Source organism: Arvicola amphibius, chromosome 5 (assembly GCF_903992535.2).
Source record: "Arvicola amphibius chromosome 5, mArvAmp1.2, whole genome shotgun sequence".
NCBI classification, from domain to species: Eukaryota; Metazoa; Chordata; class Mammalia; order Rodentia; family Cricetidae; genus Arvicola; species Arvicola amphibius.
Window position 1 is genome coordinate 119,851,180 of NC_052051.1, and position 24,829 is coordinate 119,876,008.

Below are 24,829 nucleotides of genomic sequence, written 5' to 3' on the forward strand. Positions count from 1 at the left end.
ATTAGACTGCAGGCTTCACAAACGTAGACTTCCTGTTTTCCACTGTCTTAACACTACCTAAGCTCTATGGTTACATGTGGCTAGTGGCTAATAAATCATTTTCGGTGAATGAGCTGATACTTTAACATAGTTTGCTGTGTCATTTTCGATCAGGTCCTTTGATTTAGCCCAATGCTTGTTTCTTTGATTAGCTGTTGAAAAGTCATTTACAGTCACTCCTAACACCCTGCATTCTCTTGCTTTACAGTCAGCTTCGATCACTTTGAAATTCTGCGGGCCATCGGAAGGGCAGCTTTGGCAAGGTAAGAGCTGAGCTGTCCAACTCCCTGCAGAGCTGTGGGTTCATGGGATGGTCAGAGAATTGCTGTGATTGTTGAGATGCTGGCATGATAAAGACAGTTAACTTGGGAATGTTTGGGACTCTCACAAAATTGTCGCCGTGACGTGATGGAAAGTCACTTCACGACGAACCATGTGCTGGCTCAGGACTGCCTTGCTCAAGTCAGCTCTGCCTAGTCCAGCCTCCTGTAAGAATCTTCTGTCTTCCAGCTGACTCTTAGATTCTCCATGGAGACATACTTTAAGATAAAATAATTATTTTCTATTAAATTTGCATGTTATTTTGAGAAGGTTGCAGAATGTGGATAAATTGTGTAGCTTTCCTCCTGCTCACTCTTTCCCATTATAACACCTATGCTGGAAAAGGAAACACTTTGCCTAGTGAGTTTTTGATCTTAGCTCTCTAGTCACATTCGTTCCAGCCACTTAAAAGGAGGATCAGGAGACGCTATCTGTTATCAGAAGATCTTAACATTGAAGCAGACTTTAAATGTTGTCTCAAAGATCGCAGGAGCAAAAGCAGGCAAACTAACATGAGGATGTAAGAGATTCAATTATTGATGTACTAAATGCATCAATAAATACATGGGGGAAGAAAATGAAATCTTTACCCTGAGTGAAATAAGAGTTTTAATCCCAGAGAATGACAAGGGCTCTATGCCACACTAAAGGATAAACCCTTCTGTGTCCCTCAGCCACCTTTTCCTTCTCCCTAATCACTGGCTGACCTGGGCTTACATCACCAGGTCTGCATCGTGCAGAAAAATGATACCAAGAAGATGTATGCCATGAAATACATGAATAAGCAGAAGTGTGTGGAGCGCAATGAAGTGAGGAATGTCTTCAAGGAACTCCAGATCATGCAGGGCCTGGAGCACCCTTTCCTGGTGAATCTGTGGTAAGTGCGCTGACTGTGTCTCTGAATGGACACTCCTGCGTCCATCCACAAACATGTTTAGACCATCGTGACATGACTGCTTAATGTGCAATGGCCCATCCTCATTATGGGTTTCCTTAATGTGTTGTACAAAACTTTGGTGTTTAAAAGCTGGTTTATTTATTGCAGCGCTGGGAGGTCAAACTCGGGACCTTGCACACGAGTTAAGCACTCTACCAAAATGGTTTTTCTTTTAATGTGTGTGTATGATGTGTGTGTGTGTGTGTGTGTGTGGTGTGTATATGGGGGTGGGGGTTAAGTTCATATGTGCCTGGGAGTGTGAGTGGAGCTGTGTGTGCACTTGTACACATGTGCAGGTCAGAGGACTACCTTGGGTGTTGGTCTTCCACGTCCACCTTATTTGAAAGAGTACTTGTCTGTTGTTGACTGCTGTGCACACCAGGCTGGAGGGCTTACAAGCTTCTAGAGATTCTCCTGTCTCCAACTCCTATCTGTCAGGCGGGAATTATAGATGTGTGCAGCTGCATCCAGCTTTGCATGAGTGATGGGGATCTGAATTCCCATTCTCATATTTGTATAGCAAACATTTTATCCACTGAGCCATCTCCACACCCAAAGTTGCTGGGTCCCCCCCACATTTTGTCAGGAACAAATATGCCCCCTTGCCTTTGGGGGTGAGTGTTTTTTAAAGAATTTTAATTACATGGACCAATAATGAATGCTCTCAGATGGTGTGTTATCTCTAATTAGATAGCTTTTCTGATGAACTGTGGGGCATGAACTTTCGGTGCCCAGTATGGCCTCCTCATTAACATAGAATTTGTCTTGGGATCTTGTAGAAGACAGTTTCCCCTTAAGGGTAACTGGTAACAGGCTGGGTTTTTTGAGGCACACTTGGAAACAGCTATAGATGCCTGTATTTGCTAAGGTCAGGTAGTGCCTTCCTCCGTCAATAGGTTTAGACACTGGCTACACATTAGCTATCTGAGACCAGTTCTCAAAGCCTTTTTTGTAATCCAATGCTTAGAAGTCACTGAGATACTCTTATGTTTATTACCCCTAGTGCTTTTGCTTGTGCACTGAGATCTTTGTTTCTCTCTCATTTCCCAGTACATTTTAATGCATCTATTATGTTAAGAGCTGGATCTTAAAGTTAATTCAGTATGACTGTTATTTAAATATGCATGCCAAGCAGTTCTTACTCGCCAGCGGGAGCAAAGAAAATGAAAGTCTTTATCCAGAGAATACTAATGAAGAATAATTGAGATTTCGCTGTGTGTTTGAGAACATCCTTTTGGAGGCATCAGTGCATGGAGCCTGCCTCCATCCGTCTGTACCTGGCATAGTTCACTTAACCTGCAATGTGTTAGATGCCTCCCAGTTAATAGGGGGATGCTCTGTGGTGACTTAGAAATAGATCTATTGTAATTTGTGCACTACTTAGACCTGCTAAGTCTAATTTGGTACAGCATCAGTGTACTTGTTAATCAGAATTTTAGAGTGGCCTATTCAAAAATGCTACCATGTAAGATGCTAAAATGGATGCAGGCTTTCTCTTGCTTAGCAATCATCATATCCTCTCTGCTCTCCCTCCCTAAAGATGACAAGGTGCTGTCACTTCACAGCCTCCCTTTGTTTCGAAGTCATATTTTCCTCCTTAAAAAGCTCAGCCAACTCATTTTCCCTTTTTAGCGCCAAGAACTCTTCATAAGGACCACCCTAGAGCGTTCCTCTTTTGTGCTGTGCTCTTCTGGCTGTGCGGGCAGAGGCAATGAAACCTGGGGGCCGGGATGCAAGAAGCAGAGAAAGTTTTAAAAATTCTGTCCTCCCAGACCACATTCTGTTCTCTGTGCAGGGCTGGCCATACATAGTGCGACAAGACTCGGCTATCACAGTGGTTCTCAACCTTCCTGATGCTGTGACCCTTAATATAGCTCCTCAGGCTGTGGCGAACCCCCAACCACAAAATGATTTCCATTGCTACTTCATAACTTTACATTTGTAATATGTATTACAAAGCATAGCATAACCCCATGAAAGGGCTATTCTACCCTCAGAGGGGTAACGACCCACAAGTTGAGGAGATTTGTGCTATAACATATATCCCCTGTTCTTTTTCTGTTCTCATTGAAGTTCACAGTGAAATTGTGGGCACATTCCATTGATAGAAGAGAAGGAAAAAGAAGCCCCACCTTCGTCATACACAGTGCAGAACACACAATTATTTTATTTATTAACAGCGTATGTGTGAATGTGTGTGTGTGTGTGTGTGTGTGTGTGTGTGTGTGTGTGTGTGTGTGTGTGAATTTTCATCCTCCATTCTTTCCTCTCAATCCTCCTCCTTCCCTCCCTCTGGGACTTTCCTTTTCCCATAAATGCCCCTCCTTCTCTTTTGAATGTTCCTGGCCCACTGAGTTTAATTAGGACTGCTTGTTTGAGCATAGGTGGGAGGTTATTTAATGGGGCCTGAGGCAACTAACTTATCAGTGCCTCCATCAGGAAAGAAAGAGATGTCACTTTTCCAAGCTGCCATTAACTGTCTGTAATCCCTTTGGGAGAAGTGGGGACTCACGATAGAATATTGACAAGCCCTATCCTGGGCAGGGCTTTTCCAGGCAAACACAGCTGAAATAAATTCAGCACTACAGCAGTTGCGTCATCTCTAGAGAAGTGTTTTTGTAACACACCTTTCCATCTTCGAGCTCTTCCATCTTTCACCCCCTCGCCTACACTGTCCTCTGAGCTTGGAGCGCAATGTATATAAATATTAGATATCTCCTTTAGGGCTGATCACACTAGAGTCCCCAACACTTGGTATTTTCACCAGTTCAGTCTCGTACTAACCACTTGACACTGTAGGAAGAGCCTTCTCTGATAAGGTCTGAAGAAGGCACTATCTGAATAAAAACACGAGTGTTTCGAAGGCATTCGGACCACACGTTCCCTTAGCAAACACTCCAGTGTGTTCCCTAGGGCCATTGTTCCCCCCCTAGTCGCCAGCTTCCTTATTGTACCCGGGCATAAAGTCTCTCTGTTAGTGTAGGCACGAGAATCCAGTCAGAAAGCTTTTGGTTATTCCAATCACATCTATGGCTCCTATAGCACCAATGGATGCACCCTGCCAGGGGGATGTTATTGTAGTTCAAAGTGTCTCAGCTGGGTAAGGACTGTACACCAACTCTCTTCCTCAGCAGCCCTCGCAGTAACTTCCAGCACTATGGAAGCAAACCAGCAGAGAGGGAGCTCCCAGAGAAGTTTCGTCTTGATTTCCCACATCCAGTGACCAAAGTGTTTGGTGTGTTTAGCAATAGAGTCTTACCATCTAGTTGCTAGTGGGCACCCAGGACATGGGCAATAAACTCTATGGTTTTGAGTACCTATGGTAACTCCCTGATCAGCAAACAAATAAGGGGTAATCCCACACCTGGAACTCAGAGTTATATTTAGTAACCTCTGGCTTCTGGGAAGGGCTTTATCACTGTGTAGGGAACCTTCATTTAAACTTGTTTTTTGAAACTAGTGTTTTTAATGTTTACAAAATAGGTACCCATATGGCTTTGCACATTCCCCTAGTCTTGGTTGTCTTCTACACACCTCCTCTGCCATTCCTACCTAGTCCCTTCCCCACTCACACCCTCTCCATTCCTAGTCCTGACCTTTCTACCTTCACAGCCCATCCTGTCTCTCTTACTCCCCTTTAATCCTTTAAGATAAAAAAATCTTCACAGAGGGCATGTATTCCTTCTCACTGTCGGGCTTTCTGTCCTAGCGAGTTACTGTGTTTTTTAAGGGAGTCTTTTCAGGAGAAATAAGCACGTTACAAACCTTCTGAGTTTTAATAATGAATGATCTGTCACTTTCAAGTCGCATCGTCAGAAGACATGGTTACAATGAATAGCGAGTTGTTCCGGTGGATGAAAAGGGTCACCCAGCATATAGGCTCTTGCAACTATTCTTTTCATTTTTTCTTTCTTGCTCCATGCAGGTATAATATTCCTAACACACCAGTCACTAACTGGCCAGTGTGAATGCCCAAAAGTCTAGCTTGAAGGATGCTTGATTCAAAGCATCACGGGAAGCATCTCTGAAGTGTCTTTAGTTCATTCTTTATTAGAGTTGATTTTGATTTTCTACATACCCCCATTCTGCAAATCAAAAACACAAGCTAACTAAATGTCCCCCAAAATATTATATATAACTCAGATTTATGTTCTGGCCCAACAATTAGATTTATTTGGCTATCTCCAAGCTTCGGAGCTAGTACCTTAAGAACATCATATAATATATAAAACTACAGCAATCCTTTCAAAAACCCCTGCCCATTTCACATACTCTCTGTTTTCCTATAGGCTCCCTGCCACCCTAAACCGCGTATTGCATTGAATAACCTCATCCATTCTCAAGATACATCCGGCCTCTAGGGCTGCACTCCAAAACCTCAGTTTTCAAGCTGAGAAAAATAACCAAATTTCTCTTAAACACCATTTGCTTTAATGTTAAGAGGCATTAATGTGTAGGTACCCATATGTGTGTGCACCTCTCTCTCTCTCTCTCTCTCTCTCTCTCTCTCTCTCTCTCTCTCTCTCTCTGCATGTATATATGCTTGAAATTTTTCTGCTTATTGCAACCAATTTGAAAAACAGAAAATGAAACCTATAGACAAACAAGAAATCCTTAGAAGTCTTAACCCATTTAAACAATCATATTTAATGTTGTTACATGCATTCTAGCAAAATATTTGCATATGGTTTTCTGGTTTTGTCACGCACTGGCCCCATTATTTCCTTCATTGGTGTGTATATCTACTGAGAATCAGAACCAAGCTGTATCTCAGGCTGCCACAAAATCTGGGAGGCACAGTTTTTTTAATCTCAGATAAACACCCAATAATTTTAACCACGGCCCCAAGCGCCACACAGACATATTTTTTAAATTATTCATTATTGAATGTATCTGAATTTCAAATTTAACTGGCTATAGAGTACTCTTATTGCTCCATCTGGCAATCCCAATTGCAAACACACACCCACAGGGAGAGGATAGAATGATGAGCAAGAATAGATGGACCTCTTATCTGCACACTATCACTACTGATAGGAAAACACTAACGCCAATCAAATGGTTCTTGAAATATAAACTATGAGGAAGGCGTGGAAGGATTTAGGGGATCGCCCCTGCATCCTGTGTTTCAGGGACAGAAGTTTACCCCTGTAGGACAAGGTGTCAGGGAGGAAAAACATTCTGAATTAACGTTCAACCTTGCCAGCCCGCCTGGCCCTGGATCCAATCAGAAGAATCTTCAGATGTAGGGCACGTTATCAAGTGAAAGCAGCCAGACAGGGCTGGCATCCAGGAAAAGTAAATACAGTCTTGCTGTGAGTCGCTCCCTGAGGGCTGTTAACAAAGCCCTGGCAACCCACGGTCAGAAAACAAATAGACTTGCCAGCCGCTTCCCAGGTGGCTTTGTTAATTGAGATTAAGCCTGCAGCTGGGAGGCACGCCGGGGCCCTCTCTCCTGGCTCGCTCGGGCCCCTGGGCCCCGGGAACAGAAAGGGCTCACACGTGGTTTTAATAAATTAGAGGACAGAGTCATCTATTTTAAGTGAAAAAGACCACCTGAACCTGGAGCGTGACAAGAGGTCCTTTCTGACAGCTGAACACACAGCCGCGAGGAGTCACGCCGATGGCGGCCTGAAAGCTTCTCCCGTGTTCGCCACTCAATTTCCTGGAGTCGCGAACTGAGAACTCTTGGTAACTGACAGTGTTTCTCAGTGGCGTCCTGTCTCTCTTGGTTTGACGTATCTTAGAGTTTTTGTTTATCCTAACAAACTCAGTTGAGAGGGATTGGTAGTTCTATTCTACATTTGGAGAAACTGGGGCTTCCCCAGGCGTTATACAGAGTAAGGGGCTGAGCTCCCATCTGATAACCTGCCCTCAAATCTGCTTTATTTCTACTGTATACCATCCCCAGCAGATATCTCGTGAGACTCCCTTACAAAATATGCAAGGCAGCAGAATTAATTTGTTTATTAACTTTCATACCTACCACAGGGATATCACAAGGCAGGCAGGTATGCCACGCACAGCTTCTCTTTCTCAGCTCTTCCAACAGGGCCTAACACAGAGAGTGATCAATAAATGCCTGCTCGGTGAGTGAAGTGAAGCAAAAAAGTGATAAGACCCCGGTATTGGCTCCGTGCTTGGCTTGATCTTTGTCCCCAATATGTCAGCACCACGTGTGCTCCTCACAATGTCCCCACCGTGTCTGACCACGTGTGCACCCTCACAACGCCCCCACCATGTCAGGACCACGTGTGCACCCTCACAATGCCCCCACCATGTCAGTACCACGTGTGCACCCTCACAAACGTACTGTTTTATAATCACACCCACTCCAGTTCCTAGCTGATCTTAGGGGTCTGAGGAACTGGAGTTGTAATACCTATTTTGTCATTTTGGTAACTATGAATTAGACCAGTTACCTCATGTACTTTGCTTGGTTTCCCAAGACGTGAGTGGCAATATTTAGGTAGATAGCTACAACATGAACAAATACACATATGAAGTACTACACATAGTCGTTGCTTAGTAAACCGTGCCCTTTAAACAACTGAATGAATGACGATCCTCCGGAAAAGGAGTTACTTTCCTGTCTGTCCCCTACCACCAGGTATTTATTATCATGACCCTATGGACAGACCAGAGCAATTTTTTTCTGTTTGGGAGGGCTTATCCGATGCTGTCTGAGATGGAGAGTTCGTCATCCAAATATCCACCTAGTTCTTGATACTGGGTTCGTCATCCTCTGCTGCTGTCCTTCACAGCAGGACGATATGGGGGAACTCTCAACAGTGGAAGGATTCCACAGGCAAGAGAAAGGACGTGATTCATGAGAAACACCATTTCCAGCTTTTGCCTATGTCATGCCTTCTACTGTCTCATCAGCCAAAGTGAATCCTGAGTCATGACCAGATCGAAGGGCTAGAGGACCATGGCAAATTCTGGGGCTCAGAAGGGCAGGCAAAGGAACCGCTATGGTTAATTTAGAACCAGCTGTCACAATACATGAAATAGTCTTAAGACATGATGACAAAACGATCAAGTAACTGATAGAACTCCTTAGTTGTGGCGCTTAGAATTGGGATCTATCGAAGTAACCAAGTGCTCTCATTTGTGAAAGTCTTCAAGGAAGAATTTGTCATTGAAGTAGCTCTCCTTTGAGGAGTCTGTACTTACACTTAGATTTACTTACTCTATGTGATTCTAAGAAGCACACATGCATGCTCTCAAGTGTGCCTGACTTTCTTCTGAACCCCTTACTTTCTCTGAGGCCTTGTGTGTAAGCCTACTATTAAAATATTCTAAACCCCATGATGTTCAGTGAAATGATTGTTCTTGGGGGATGATCCTGGTATACATGCATAAGACAGAAGGACAGTCCCTGAGGACTCAGCAGAGATATTGTATTATTGGGGTGGCTTGTGTGGCAGTAATTATACTCTGTGCACTTGATGACTGGATGTCCCATGGATTGATTAATGGGTTAGTCTGTGGACTATCTGGGTCTTCATAATATATGCAATAACTCTTTCCGTTTCTCATTGTCCTGTTACAAAAGTTCCTTCATAGAAACACACAAAGATATTAAAAATACTCAGCTCAGGAAACTCATTGGTCCATTAGGGATAATGTAGATGAGAAATCAAGGGTGAAGAGCAGGAATAAGGAGGCATTCTGGGAATCCAGGTACAGGGACTAATGGGCAAACCCTTGAGAGCTGTCTGGCCCAATGAGTCAGCTCCAAGAATTTTCTAACCTTATGTCAACCACTCAAGATTCAAAGTGCCTAGGGAGATTCTAATTGGCTCTGCTCAGAAAAGCGTGCCTGCCTCTTAGCTTTCAAGACAGAGGAAAGAATGACTCCTGACTTGTTGACCTGAGCAACCTGGATGACAATGTCACTTGCTGAGATGAGGGAGATCTGATGAGAAGCAGACTCAATTTGAGACTTCTGTTCAGTGATCTCAATACAGTTGTTGGGTAGGAAGTAAATCCTGTGTTTCTGGAGAAACCCAAACTCCAGGGAGTAGCCAGGCAAAACAAGAGTGTGCAGAGTATTGGCTAGTGACGCATTTCAGGGGCCTGGAAATTTTCAGAGCCCCTTTGGAGAGTGCAGGTGAGACATTAAAGGCTCTGAGTGCTCCCCAGTTCACATAGAAGAAAGGGGAAGTGGACTATACCACAACACAGCCCCATCTATCATCTTCCTAGTTACTACACTCTTATGGATGTCCGCACTCAGCTCCATGGATTAAAATGGTGACCCCTGTCACAGTACACACCATGTGGCTTCATATTTCATTTGCAGCATTGTAATTTTGGTGTTATGTTTGCCATAATTGGATGTTTTCAATTTTATATAAAGGTTACAATAGACTTTCAATTTATATTTGATATCTACTGGTATTTATTTGGGGTATATTGAATTTATGGATTAATTCAAGGAAATTTTTTATCATACTATCATACTAAAAATAGTACATCTTTTAATTCATATCTTTTTATTTTTAAATGTATAGAAAATCTTGATTTTTTCCCCTTGGTCTCTATTTTAATGTAACCCTGGTATGGAAGATGATTTTATCTGTTTTTAAGATTTACTCTTAAGTATTTGATATTTTTCATAATGTTATTTTTTATTATATTTATGTGTTCTAGTAAGTCGGTTGCTTATATGCTACAATAGATTGATATTGGCATTATTTCCCAAACTCTGCTGAACTTCCTCAGTAACTGTCCTATAGGTGTTGGGAGAGGTTTCTGTGCTACCCTTTCCACAGCCATTCAGTACCAAAGAAACACAGAGAGGTCCTACATTAATTATAACTGGTTTGGCCTATTAGCTCATGGCTTCTTATTAACTCTTACATTACAAATTAGCCCATATTCTTGTCTATGTTAGCCACGGGCTTGGTACCTTTTATCAGGAAGGCATTCTTATCTTGCTTCCCCTCTACTTCTGTCTGGGTTACAACTCCCGACTGACTCTTTCTTCTTCCCAGAATTCTGTTCTCGTCACCGCTGCCCTACGTCCTGCATGGTCACCACTGCCTATACTTTCTGTCTGGGTACTGGCCAATCATTGTTTTATTAAAACAATACAAAAGACCATTGTCCCACAGCACATAGGTTTTCATATTTACAACCAGGTAGTGAACAGATAATAGCAGTTTCATTTCCCCCTCTCTGGTCTCATCCCTCAGGTTCCCGATGCAAAGGGAGCAAAGTTGAACACAAGTAGTGACCATGGGCAAGTTGGTCTTTTTTGAGTTCCTAGAAGTGGGTTTAAATATTTGCAGATGTCATGTGATCTCTTCTGTAGGGTATCTGTTCACAGAGTCATGATGAGGAGTTCCATTTTGGTTGTAGAGTCTATGATTTTAAAACTTATCAAGTAGCTTCTTTTTAATTAAGATCTCAATTACACACTGCTGCGTAAAAAGTAAATTGATTTGGGACTCACAAAACCACTCCCTCAAAATGAATTGGATTTGCTTACATTCTATTCTCCTTACACATTTATATAAAATCCTAGGTCACTATAGATTCATTAACTTGCTATACTTCATATTTTTACCTTATTTGTATATTACTTTTATTTAAAAATTAATGTTTTATTTGATATACTTTTGAGATATGTAGAAGTAAGGGGTGACTGCCAAAGATGATATAGCAGTTAAAGGAAAGAATTATCAATAAAGGGCAATAGTGGAATGACAGACAAGTAGAATCTGACAGGGTATAAATGGGCTATCCCCTAACAGGAAGATGAAGGTGAACAGGCTAGCCTTAAGTCAGAAGTGCAGGTGGAAGGGCTAGCCTGAGGTAGAAATGTGGATGCTACTTTCACTGCAATAGGAGAGAACACAGAACAGGAAGCATGTGGGGGGAGGCAGCAGGTTTGTTGGTAGGCCTTGAGGAAGTAATGTTCATGTTATTGTCTCTGCTTACATACCATGAAATCACAAACTGAGAAAGAAGAGCAGGAGATTTTTTTTCTCATTTTTTATTAAAGATTTCCATCTCCTTTCCTCCTCCTCCCCCTTCCCTCCCCTCCCTTCCACCCATACCCCCACTCCACCCCTCTCCAAGACAAAGAGCCATCAGGGTTCCCTTCACTATGTTAAGTCCAAGGTCCTCCCAGCTCCCCCTAAGTCCAGGAAGGTGAGCAACCAAACTGACAAGGCTCACAGTGAGCCCGTCCATGCTGTAGAGTTCACGTTCATTGCCGTTGTCCTTGGTTTCTCAGTCCTCCTCCACCGTCAGCCACATTCAGAGAGTCCGGTTTGGTCCCCTGTTCCATCAGTCCCATTCCAACTGGACTTGGTGGTCTCCCGTTAGATCTGTCCCACCGTCTCAATGGGTAAACGCACTCCTCACGGTCCTGACTTCCTTGCTCATGATCTCCCTCCTTTTGCTCCTCATCGGGACCTTGGGAGCTCAGTCCGGTGCTCCTATGTGGGGGTCCTGTCATTTTCCTCCATCCAATGCCAGGTGAAGGTTCTATGGTGATATGCAAGATATTCATGAGTAGGATGGTTGGGGATATAGGAAGGGTGGATATGGGAACAAGGAATTATATATCTTACTTAAGGGAGCCATTCTAGGGTTGGCAGAGACTTGACTCTAGAGGGGTTCCCAGGTGTCCAGGAAGACGCCCCCAGCTAGGTCCTTGGGCAGCTGAGGAGAGGGTGCCAGAAATGTCCAGATCCTAGAGCAGGAGATTTTTAAGGAGAGAAGCTGAGAAATAACTGAAAAAGTAAAATTTAAAAATTAGAATAGTATTTTCTGAGTATCCGTTTAAAATCTGTGGTCTGTAAATTCAAAGTGAACCGAATCAGCATTCTGTGTTTTTCTACATAGACTGAACATAGAAGATATTGGTTTTGTAGTTTCTAAAATGTTTCAAGATCTATAAGACTGGGGTTTAATCACAAAGGATTCTCATAGCCTCAAGAAGATTCTTGCTGAGGATGGCTGTGCAGATCTATCGCCTCAGCACGTGGAAGGCTCAGGCAGGGGGATGGAGAGTTTGAAGCAAGACAGGGCTACCTAGTAAGACTTTGTCTCAAAAAATGAAAATAGGAATGTAGATTCTTAGGATAAATGTAAGAATATCTATATGGAAAGTAATATAGTCTCAAGTATCCTATGGAAAGTGACAGTCTCGTGCCATCTTCAGGTCAGTTCCTTGCATGGTATGTATTAGCTTTGTCCCTTTAGAGAAGTCGGCACACTGGGTCAGAGCCGCAAAAACCAGTGCCAAGGGTCAGTCAGGATTTCAACAATGTTAACTTACATTCCATCTTAACATTATGTATATAAAGTATTCAGTCATCATTTCTTCAACAAAAACATTTAAAAAAACACAATCAAAGGACTAAGTAAGAATATAGACATCATTTAGCATGATAAATAATAAATTTTAGTGGAACAAAATCACTACTTGTTTTTTAAAATACTCAAGTTGGGCATAGGTTTCTATTTGCTTGCCTGGAAGAGTTTGTCAGGTATCAAAAACATCGCCAGCTAGTACATCCCTGCTAACACAGGACACAGTACTGCTCCCAACTCTGCAGAAGATGCTATTGGTCCAGTTTGGATGTAGGCACTATTTGGTTGAAAGAAAGTCAGGCATATTGTATATAGAGAATTAGGGAGAAGGATAGGAAGGACGAAGTATCTGTCATTTCGAGACCTTCCTTTGCCCCAGAATTCATGGAGTTTTACAACTTGCTCAGTAAGGAATGAATTGTCTTTCTGGCCAGAGAGATGGGGGATGGAGAGTCCAACTGTGCCACATGGATGTTCTCTTTACTGAGGGATGACAGGTCAGCACTTCTGATTCAACGCTTCCTGAACCCTGCTAATATCAGCCACGGCATTTCCATCTATTTCCCAATCACAAGTGACCTTTTCCTATCCTGTCAATAACCCAGAATCACCAAGTTTCATCATTCTCTCTACAGTGGTCTGTGATTGTCACAGATCTCCAAATCAATTTCTAACGCTTGGGTTTTTTTTTTTTTTCCTAACCCTTTGTGTAATGTTCTGATTTAATTGCTCCTTGTTAACATGTAAGCATGTGTCTCGGCTTTTCCACGTATATGGGGAACAAGACGTGTTATTCCCCTTTGCCTGTTTACTGGGTATCTTATTCTCTAAGGGAACCTCTCAGGAGATTCTGGACAAATAATAGTAGCCAAATTTCCCCTGGAGAGACTTCATAAATAAGACCTCCAGAGCCCGTATGAGCTGATGGGTCACAAAATCTGCAGAGTTCTCTCTGGAGAAAGGTCAATGCTTTGAACAATCAGCTATGACATAAGGACATGGGGACATAATCTGCAGCCTATTCTGTGAATTTAAAAGAAAATAACTACACACCATGTTTTTCACTGTGAACGTCACAAATCTCTATGTGTTTTAATGAAGACTTCAGTTTATGGCTCATTTTACATTTTTTGAGGTTTTTATGATCCCTACAGTTAATTTTAGGGCCTTCTGTTAATTTTTATCATAGTAATTTGTATTTTTCTTTCACATTTCTTATCAAGTTTTCTATCAGCTTATTTCTGTAAATATTTATTTTTTAAGATGATTGATTTCGAAAGAGAAGAAAACTCCTATTCTTTGTGTCACTTTAACTGCAATGCATTGTACGGGGTATAAATATGCAATAAATATTTGTAGAATATTATTAAACAAACAAGTACACATGATAAACCAGGCTACATGCCAGAGCTTCCTGGTGGATACAGAGATGAAGAAGGCATAGGATCTTTAAAATTTTCTCTTAAGTGAGGACTTGAAACTAAATGGATAAATTATGAAAATGCAGCATGATTCAGAAGAGAATCCAGCGCTAAGTCTCTGAAATGTTCTATTACAGGCAAGTGTCTGAGTGCTTTGGAATTGCACAGGAGGGAAGTAGAAACAACCCCAAGATCCATGAGAGACTCAAGTAGAGCTGAGATAAACTCATGCAGGACAAGCTTTTATGTCTCTGAGATGTACATGAAAATTGTCCTTACACAGTAGGAAGTTTGACTATATAGTAATTTTCTCAGTTCCATTCTGTCTAAAAGATCCGCCTGCACTGTGAGTCATCAACTTCATGACTTTCAGTTATGTAGTTCTTTAGTCTGGGTAAATACACAAGAGCGGGTAATACCATTTGGCCACTGGTTTAATGAGGATGTTTAAGCTGCATTTTTTTCTCAGTAAATTCTGTAAGGCACTAGTAGGGCAGAGAAATAAGAACTCTGTAAGTTCCAAGGCTTAGTGCACTGATGGAGGACTCTCATTGGCTAATAAAGAAACTGCCTGGCCCATTTGATTGGCCAGCCCTTAGGTGGGCGGAGTAGACAGAACAGGAAGAAGGAAGTGAGGTAGATGGCTCAGTCAGATGCCACGCCTCTCCTAAGTGAGACTGCCGTGCCTCTCCTCAGGGAGAGAGATGCAACGAAGCTCCAGCCCAAGATGGACGTATGCTAGAAACTAAACGGTAAGGCACCACTTTGTGGTGCTACACAGATTATTAGATATGGGTTAATCAAGATGTGAGTAAGAGGCTGAAAATAATGGGCCAGGCAGTGTTTAAAAGAATACAGTTTCCGTGTAATTATTTTGGGGCATAAGCTAGCCGGCAGCCGGGAGCCTGGCGGGATGAAAAGCAGGCCTTCCCGCCGAGCTCCACACTACAGTGCACAGATAAATTTTTCTGAAGTTGAACACCCTCCCTCGGAAATTTGACAGTATGCCCTATAGAATGAATGTGACGATGTCTATAATGTTATATGTTACTGGCGGGATTCCAAATTGGCACAGACACTCAAAGACAGATTTGGCAGTATCTGACACAACTGTGTGTGCTTTTGCCCTCTGTTGCACTGAATCCTGATACTAGCAAACCCACTTCTAGCAATATATGATAATGCTAATTAGAATATAAAAAGACACATGCACTACATATATACTAACGTATTACTGGAATCTCCCATAAAAAAAAAAAAAAGCTTGAAAACAGCTTTGTAGTCTCCCACAGAGGATAGCTTAATTAAACATGTAACATGGCTGAGGAAAGGAATGACAGGTAACTCTTTATGGTGCCTTCTCCAACATGAACTACTAAGTGAAAAAAAGCCAACAGGTTTGAACTAATCTATAGACTTTATCCTGACCCTATGAAAGTCTGGATGGTTTAAGAAAACAGAATATGAAGTTGGGTGTGGTGGTGCACATCTTTAATCCTAGCACCTAGCGAGGCAGAGACAGTGGGAATCTGTGAGTTTGAGGCTAGCCACACATAGAAACCCTATCTAGGAAAGAAAAGCAAGCAAACAAACAAAATCCATAAACTGCTCTTGAATTTTACAAAGAGTTGGGTGTGATAGTGTACTCTTTAAAAGATTTTTTAAATTTTTAACTTTTTTATTGAGATTATAATATTACACCATTTCTCCCTTCTCTTTCATACTTCCAAGCCATCCCTTGTTCTCTTCCAAATCTGTGGTGTCTTTTTTAAAATTGTTGCTCTCTCTCTCTTTCTCTCTCTCTCTCTCTCTCTCTCTCTCTCTCTCTCTCTCTCTCTCTGTGTGTGTGTGTGTGTGTGTGTGTGTGTGGTCCTGCTCAGTCTGTACTATGAAACTTCTCATTGGAACAGAGACAGACAGTTCTTTAAAGCTGTGATCAAGAAGTAAAATGACAGCACATAAAATGAGAGAAAATAGAGACAGTTCATAAATTAATGCCTGTCAAGAGTCTTCCATAGATAGTATACAGAAAAAACAATTATTTCAAATATTATAAAAGGAAAAATCCCATTTTGAAAACCGATAAAGAATATAGGTAGAGGGTGCCTGCCACCAAAAAGGTAAAAAACAAAGAATAAAAGAGCCAAAAAGTAAAAATAAACAACACTGGAGCCCTTGCCCTTGTGGGTGAGGATGTAAAATGGTGCAGTCGCTGCAGAAAATGGCATGAGAATTCATCAAAAATGTTAAGCTCTTCTCATGTTATGCTCACTGTATCCAGTTTGTGGCAAGAGTAACTAACAGCAACTTTACTGTGCTTAATCAGTTGGAAATACTGTAACAAACAGTAGGAATAGCCGTAGCATACACAGTTTTCCGTGATGCCTTGGTGAGTAGCAGTGCTGCCATTCTAACAGTGGTATGTGTGCTGATGGGAGAGAGCTAACACATATTTATCTGTCTGTCATTACAGACCAGCACCTTCAGTGATGAGAGGACTTACTTTCATTATGAAAATTAATGTGTTTATCATAGGTTACGCTTGAGTCTGCACATAACCATTCCATTCTCTCTCTCTCTCTCTCTCTCTCACTCTCTCTCTCTCTCTCTCTCTCTCTGTGTGTGTGTGTGTGTGTGTGTGTGTGTGTGTGTGTGTGTGAGAGAGAGAGAGAGAGAGAGAGAGAGAGAGAGAGAGAGAGAGAGAGAGAGAGAGAGAATATTTCCAACAACCACATTTGCCTGGAATATGAATTATACAAGACAGCTAGCAATATGTTTGTATACCATAAAAGTATCAAATCCTACTTGGTCATATCAACGTTTGTGTTGTTGCTTGATTATGTCTCCCCGGTTCAAGAATGAGCATTGCAAACAAAATAAGAGCAGAAATGATAATGCCAAACCCACAAACTCATTGGGACACTTAAAAAAACTGTGTTGGTTGCTTTTGGAAGATATTAGAAAACAAATCATTTTGAAAATCATTGCTAAAGGGGAGATCACTATTAAACATCTGTTTTAATCTTTTCTATCTGAACTACACCTCACCATAACTAAATAGTTTATTAAATCATTTTTCCTTATTAAAGTACTCCATTTAAAACATAAAGGAGAAATGATAGAATTCAATTTTACCACTCTGAAAGAACTTTAGTTTCTAGACAATGATGCATAATGGCAAATAACAGTACAAGGTTGATCTATTAATTATAAACATGTTTATTAAAGTGCATAGATTCAGCTGTAAAGTGGTTTTGCATTTCTCCCAAATGAATAATCCATATGATATTAACTTCAGTAAGCCTTCGGATCAGTCTACCAATATCCACAAAATACATACCTGTGAAGCATGTCAAATGTGGGACATACATGTAATTTGCAGAACTCCAGCCTGCTGAAGTACTGTGACAAAAAAGATTTGATCTCTTAACAAAACTTTTGCTAGAATATAAAAGATGTTGGTCAGAGAAGCAATGGAATACAAGACCCAAAGATCTATGTTTCTTATAAAAACAGTTCAAGTAGTTCATAAATGAATATTATGTGCTTTGATCAAATTCGCCCTCCTTTCCGTCCCCTCTAACTCCTCGGCTACCTTCCCATTCCTTTCCCCAAACTCACTGAGCCCACTTAGTGCTGACTGAATGCACATGGGTGTGGGCATACAACTGGAGCACAGGTAGATTCTCAATGGCTGCATAAGAACTAAGTTGCCCTCCCTCAGTAACTATCAGCTGCCAATGGCTCCTCAGATACAGGTGGGCCGACCAGAACTCCTCCTTTCATGATTGGATTTTAGTGACTTGCTCTTCTACTAATATTATGCACACAGTCAGTGTGATAGTGATTCACATGTGAATGGTCTTGTCATGTCTAAAATAATCACTGTTGTTCTACAGTTATTCACTACCCCCAACTCACACAATCTTTATGCCCCCTCTTTTGTGATGTCCTTGAGATTGTAGAACATGTGTGATATAGATGTTCCATTTGCAGCCGAGCACACCACACTTTCTTATTCTGTGCATGCTGACCAGTTGTGAGTTCTTGCTTTAATCACTATCTACTAACAAGGAAGTTAATTGATGAATGAGTCCCTATTGGTAAAGACACCAATAAAAAGGAAGTTCATTAATGAGGGTTAAAACATGCACTTATATATATTAAGATAAGAACTTATGGGACAATTTAATACTGTGTCCATTTAGCAGAATAAAGTATTGTGTTCTCCCATAGGCCTAGGGCCTAGCAAGACAGGTGGTTTATGTCAAATTAATATTATTATGCATGCATTCTCTCTTATGGAGCTGGCCTTAAATACAATTATAGAGAGGTTGGTTACTCCCATAACATCCATGCCACCTCTGCACTGCTGGGCTTACCATGTCAGAATACTCGCTATGGTAGCTTGCAGGTTCCACAGTCAGGCAATACTGGGGATTAACTTTTTTCTAATCTTAGAACTCTTAGACCATTGTAGAACTGTTCAGGCTATCCAGTAATGATGAAGCTTCCAGGTTAGTACCAGTTCATTTTCTCCATGCCCTTTGACTCAAATTCCTGGTGTGTCTTTACCAATAGGGACTTACCATCCAGTTTTGGAGGTAATGGCAATAACCTGTAATACACCAAAGGTGTGACGGTCTATGGAACCACATTTACCAATGACTTGAAAATAGGTAACCCCATACATGTCTCTGGGATTTTATTTTGATAAGCTATATTGTCTGCCAAAAAAAAAAAAAAAAAAAAAAAGAAAGAAAGAAAGAAAGGTCTTTCGTGTTAGTTATCCGTCTTCACACTCTCTCCACTACCCTGACCTCCAGGGTCATACAGTGAGTGGTTCAATTTAAAGAAAGGAATATTTGTGTAGTATGGAACTATGGACATTGAGTCTGTATTTGGCGAATGTTTCTAGTTTGAGTTATACAGATCAGAAGCTGACAGTGTTAGCTCCTTTTTTCAATGAGGCAAGTAATATTGGTTACAAGTAGAAGAAAGTACTCTTCTCATATATATTTGCATTTCAAAATCAAGTAAAATACAAAATAAAAACTTTAAAATAAAAATGATGTATAAATCTTATCATTTAGACAAAGTAAGCTTTTGGCAGAAAATTTTATGCATGAATCATCATTGTTTATTTCATTTTTATTTTATATATATTGTCTTTTAAAATTTATCTATTATATGTACACTGTGTATACACATACATGCATATGTACACATGTTTTTGTGTGTTTATTTTGTGTGTGTATGAGAGAGAGAGAGAGAAAGAGAGAGAGAGCGCAATACCATTCTGCCAGTTAGTTTTTTGTAAATGACACAAACTAGAGCCACCTGGAAGGGGGGACGTCAGTTTATAAACTGCCTCCATCAGATTGACCTGTGGGAGTATTAATAAACATACAGCCTAGTGAATTTCACATACATCACGGCTAGACTTGTTAAGGTGGGCATAGCCAGCTCAGAACTATGCCATGCTATGACACAGGAAACAATGGTCACAGAAAACCAGCTGTGAGTCTCTGTGACACAAGGCTGAGTTACCAGGAAGGTTTTTGTATTTTCAACAATCAGATTATGCTAAGAACCCAAACATTCTGTGTATCACTAAATTATATTATGCCTGAATATTTTTAATTAAATATTTTCAAAAAATTGAACACTCATCTTTTCCCTTTGAGAATTAAGAATCTTAAGTAGGCTTCAGATGTGATGAGCTGAAGAAGGAAGATGGTTTTCAGCAATCAGACTTGACTGCTGGCCAGCCGAGCATGTTGCTTCTTGCCGTGGCCTCTTTTCCCTTTGCTTATTAATCCCCTGCATGTTGGGACACACTTCTTAGCTTGTCACTGCTGGCAATCGCATCTGCCTGTTTTATGGATAAAAATCGCCTAACTCAAGCCTTAGTAAAAAGGTTTGCTGTCGAGACTGAATTTAGTAAAAGGAATATTTACACTTAGAGCTTAGTGTGGCAATAGGAGAGGAGAGGGAGCCCCTGGGTGTGTCAGCAGGTGAGTGTTCAGGCACCTGAGAATGCAAGGCAGCTAACAGCAGAGTGTAGCATAAGTCTGCTCCACGGGCTATCTTCCCACTGGCTTCTAGTTATATATATGATTGGATTCTCCCTTCTTTCAGCACCCCATTCTCACCGTCCTTACTCCGTCAGCAGCAGCTCAGCCCATGAGCAAGCATGTTTTCTGCTCCACTGCTGGGAGCAGCTGTGAGAGACCTTGGGTGTGATTACATCATACTAACTACCCCAGGGCGGCTCACTGAAAGATCTCCAGAACACAGGGGATAAAATTTGCGCTTGGTGCAGTTGGAAGGATTTCAGATGGAAGTGTGTCTACCCAGCAGCTTTCCTGGTGCCCTTTAAACCTGAAGCAGAGATAGGCAGCCAGCCATCCCATTGAGGTATAGAGGATACGTAATTCCTAAAGATAATACCAAGCATTCGCATCTCAAAGTTTGAAAAATCACTTCCTGCATTGGTCATAATTCCCTAAGAGCTTAAGTTCTGATATCTTCTCTGTGACTATGAAATTTTGTTTATCCAACCAACGAACATCAGGGACTATCAGTCTTCATTAGACCATCACCTCCCTTAGACTAATGCTTTGTTGATATTCTCATTCCTTATTGTTTATAAATCCCCCCTCACCCTGTAGGATCTGTCCTGTCATTGGTGTTCAACAGTTACTCCTGAGCAGAGAATTCATCACCGGGAATTTATATGCTTCCTCCGGTACTGCTTGCAGGCACTTAGTTCTTTAATGCAAATGAAGCTTCAAAATATGATTTCAGTGACGTTAGGAGAACAGAGACACATCAAAGCAGTATTGCTTTAGATAGCTTTGTCGTGACAATATATCATGCCTGAGCCACGAGCACAACAAAACAAATCCCCACTGGAGAAGAGCATCATTACCAAGGCGCTGGGCCTCTAAGCAGGTCCCCATATCTCTGCTGGAGGCTCTGTGTATGCTATGTAGCCGGGGACTATGTGTGGCTGTCTGCATCTCACTCTGTCTCCCAGCCCTCAGCTCCATTCTCCTTCAAGCAGAGAGCTGGTATCTGCTCATACAGCAGGCATCACAATGCCAGTGACCCCCAATGTCTGTAGATTTTTGAATGAGTTCCTGCCATGCATTGTCCCCCAAACTCAGGCTTCCCCATCATACCCAGTGTCCTAACAGTCTTAACTGTACCCCATCCACAGAGTTCTCTCATTTGTTTGTGCTTCATGATGTGATCTTGTTCTCGATCACATTTCCTTTGGTCCATGTAGATCCCTTTATTGGGATTTTTACTTTGTAGAGGTCACCTAAACTTCACTGTTCCCTAATTCCTTCCTAAGGAATGGAAGTATAACAGCAACCTAGTAGGGCTTGCCTCTGTTACTCTATCCTGTAAGTGTAGTTGGTATTTAACTTTAATTTTTTTAAAAATAATTTTTCATTTATTATGTATACAATTTTCTTACTGTGTGTATGCCTGAAGGCCAGAAGAGGGCACCAGACCTCATTACAGATGGTTGTGAGCCACCATGTGGTTGCTGGGAATTGAACTCAGGACCTTTGGAAGAGCAGGCAATGCTCTTAACCGCTGAGTCATCTCTCCAGCCCTAATTTAATTTTTTTGTGTGTGTGCTTTGCATGTGTGCTCATGTGTGCCCACAGGTGCACTCTCTCATGTAGGCATACATGGAAGCCAAGGTTGACATTGTCTTTCCTCAATTGCTTGTCTACCTTACTTTTGAGACGGGTTATCTAAACAAACCTGAAGCTCATGATCTTGGTAAAAGAGGCTGACCAGAGAGGCCTCCCCACAACCTCAGATCAGCCTATATCTGGCTCCCAGTGCAAGGCTTTCTCACACTAGCCACCATGCCATGATTTTATTTCAGTGTGGGGATTTGAACTCAGGTCCTCCTGCTTACATGCAAGCACGTTGCCCACTGAGCCATCTCGCCAGCCCTGATACTTAACTTTTCTAATGCTGTTCCAGGTATTCCTTCCAAGATGAAGAGGACATGTTCATGGTGGTGGATCTGCTCCTTGGTGGGGACCTGCGTTATCACCTGCAGCAGAATGTCCACTTTCAGGAAGACACGGTGAAGCTCTTCATCTGTGAGCTGGCCATGGCCCTGGACTACCTGCAGAGCCAGCGCATCATCCACAGGTCAGCCAAGTCCAAGGAGACAGTCCGTGGCTTAGACAAGACACTGCGCTGAGCAAAGTTTGGCTCATCACAGCATTTAACGCTCACTTAGTTGTTGGAGCAACCCTTCAGGGTTGGTTGCTTGCCCCTTGTGGGTGGTTGGCATATAGAGGTTCATTTGCCCAAGGTCACAGTAAATGACAAGACTGAAAATCACTCTCAATGTCTATTGGTACATGGCTATAAATATGGATATATAAATAGAAGGGAATGGTGACAGGTGAGATCTTAAATATTAAATTAATTGATTCAAATACAGGTAGAAGCATGCAGATGTCAAGATAAGAAAGAAAATTCTCACAGGAGAAAACTTGGTTTCACGTCTTCCTATCATGACAACTGTATTGAGTCCCCCACGTGTCCGCTGCTAACAGGAGCAACAAAAACACAAAGTCTCCTGCCCTTCAAGAATTTTCTTAAGAAAACAAATAAGGGGTTCTGAGGGGATATATCCATTAAACAGGAAGGGGTACATTACAATTGTAAAAGAACTAGTAGCTTTAATGATGATCTTGTATACTATATATCTCATTTATCTCAAAAACAACATGAATAAAGGATCAGAGCAGCTATTACTAGACCTGTATTAACTTGAGAAAATCATGATTTATAAATATGAAATTATCACCTAGGTTTATTAATAATCAAATCACCATCATATCTGTTACTTTTACTGAGACTTACTTTGCGCTGTGCACTGGGAGACATTATTTTATTACTGTTTAAATCCTTGAGCATCAACAAGGACTTCCCATTTGATTGTAGCATTCCCATTGTATAGAAGAAGAAAGTGGTTCAAAGATTTGCTGATGGTTGGCACTGTCAGGATCTAAAACTGAATCTCTCCAACCCCAAGTGTGTGTGAAAGACTAAAAATGCATGTGAAATACATACAGCAATCACATACCATTAGATAAAAGCCAATGCAGAAAACCTCGCTGCTGTCCTCTCTGCTCTTTGAAGAGCTGACTGAAGGTTTTAGAACAGTTGTGGCTCAGTATAGCCTGAGTTGGATAGCATATTTGGGTGCTGCATTTACCTTTAACATTTCTGGATCCACTCTGAGCCTGTGGATGAATGCGTACCACCAAAATTTGCAGGCACATGAACTAATCCCCACCCCTTTTTTTTGCTGGCTTTTAGTGGGGAGACTTAAGTAACTGTTTAACTTTCCATCTTTGGTGAGGCCATTTGTATTGGAAATGTGCTCTTTATGTAATAGTAAAATGGAAAACTAGCCAGTTAATCACACAGGACTTCAGATGGCAATTTACACACCTGGTGTTTTGTGGGTAATTAGAGATCTTGTTTTGAAGGCCAGGCTTGCTGGCTCTTGGCAGCTCTTTCTGGGAAGAGCTTTATTCCAAGAGGAATCAGGCAGGAGGTTCACCTAGAACCTGGAAAAAGTTCATTCCTTCGTTTTGACTGTTGCTCTGTCTCTTCCTCCTTCACACCTCCGTCCTTCCTCTATCAATTCTCTTCAGATTGGGGTCACTCAAACCATGTGGCACATGAGAGATGAACCCCTATTTCTAACTTTTTATACTCCCACAGTCTTTACTTCCTGTCCATTTTCAGAGGACTTGTTTGTGCTGGAACGTCTTCTCACATTGAGATGTATGAAAAAACGTGGGCATTCTGGACGCAGCATGGAAACAAACGGAAATGTTGTCCTTCTGGGGTCACGGAACAAATCAAGTGTGTTTCTGCTCTGTGTGGGCCCAACTCACCTCTCATGCGCTGTATTTTATGAGCCATCTGTGCATTTTGTACTTCTGAGAATCTCTGACCCTTTTTGATATTTGAGTCCTTCTATTCCAAGAGTGAAGCCATGCATGTTTAGCTTCCCGTTGCCTTGCTATTATTTGGCAAAACTATGAAGGGATAGATGCTAGCTAAGCCACGCAAATGGCTAACCAGAAGCAAATAATAACTGCACATTTAGCATCTGGAGCATTCGAGCTCGAGGGGTACCTCAGGAGGTAAGAGCACCCCAGCATCGAAGTCAGTAATAACTACTTTTCGCTCTGGTTCCAGGAATGTCTGACATCTTCAGCCTTCAAAAACACAGCATCCACACACACTTGTACCTCCACACAGACATACACCTACACATGATCAAGGAAATATGTCTTTAAAAAATATATGGCACATTAAAGGCAAAGATTTCAACCTTCCATTATCTTTATGTGGGGCTATATAATTTGCCATTAGAACAGTGTGCTTCTGAATGATAAATAGGGTGTTAGTAATAATAATATTGGACGTGATTGTCCACACAAGACCTGATCAGATGACACCAATTGACATGCTAGCGTGGAAGGAGGGACTCTCAAAGGTCCTCAACCCTAAACAAAGAATGAATAAGGAATGCTGAAAGCAGGAGAAATAGTGTTCTCCAGAGAAGAGCCCCCAGGTTGCTTATTCAATACCAAGTGGTCAGTCTTAAAATCATATACATAGAAGTAACATAATACAGAATGAGTAGGCTGTATATATATATTTAGAACTACACACACACATAAATAGATAAAAAAGTAACGACCATTAA

General features: G+C 41.5%; 1 protein-coding gene across 1 annotated transcript in view; it reads left to right on the forward strand.

Annotated features, from left to right (window-relative positions):
• The first annotated feature begins 255 nt into the window (after positions 1-255).
• Stk32a (serine/threonine kinase 32A) overlaps positions 256-24,829 on the forward strand; it is a 77,885-nt gene continuing 53,311 nt past the window's right edge. Inside the window, exons 1-3 of the mRNA XM_038331261.1 lie at positions 256-302; positions 1,086-1,237; positions 22,066-22,239. Coding sequence (XP_038187189.1) covers positions 1,119-1,237; positions 22,066-22,239 — 293 coding nt within the window. The 5' untranslated portion in view covers positions 256-302; positions 1,086-1,118. The remainder of the gene's footprint in view (positions 303-1,085; positions 1,238-22,065; positions 22,240-24,829) is intronic.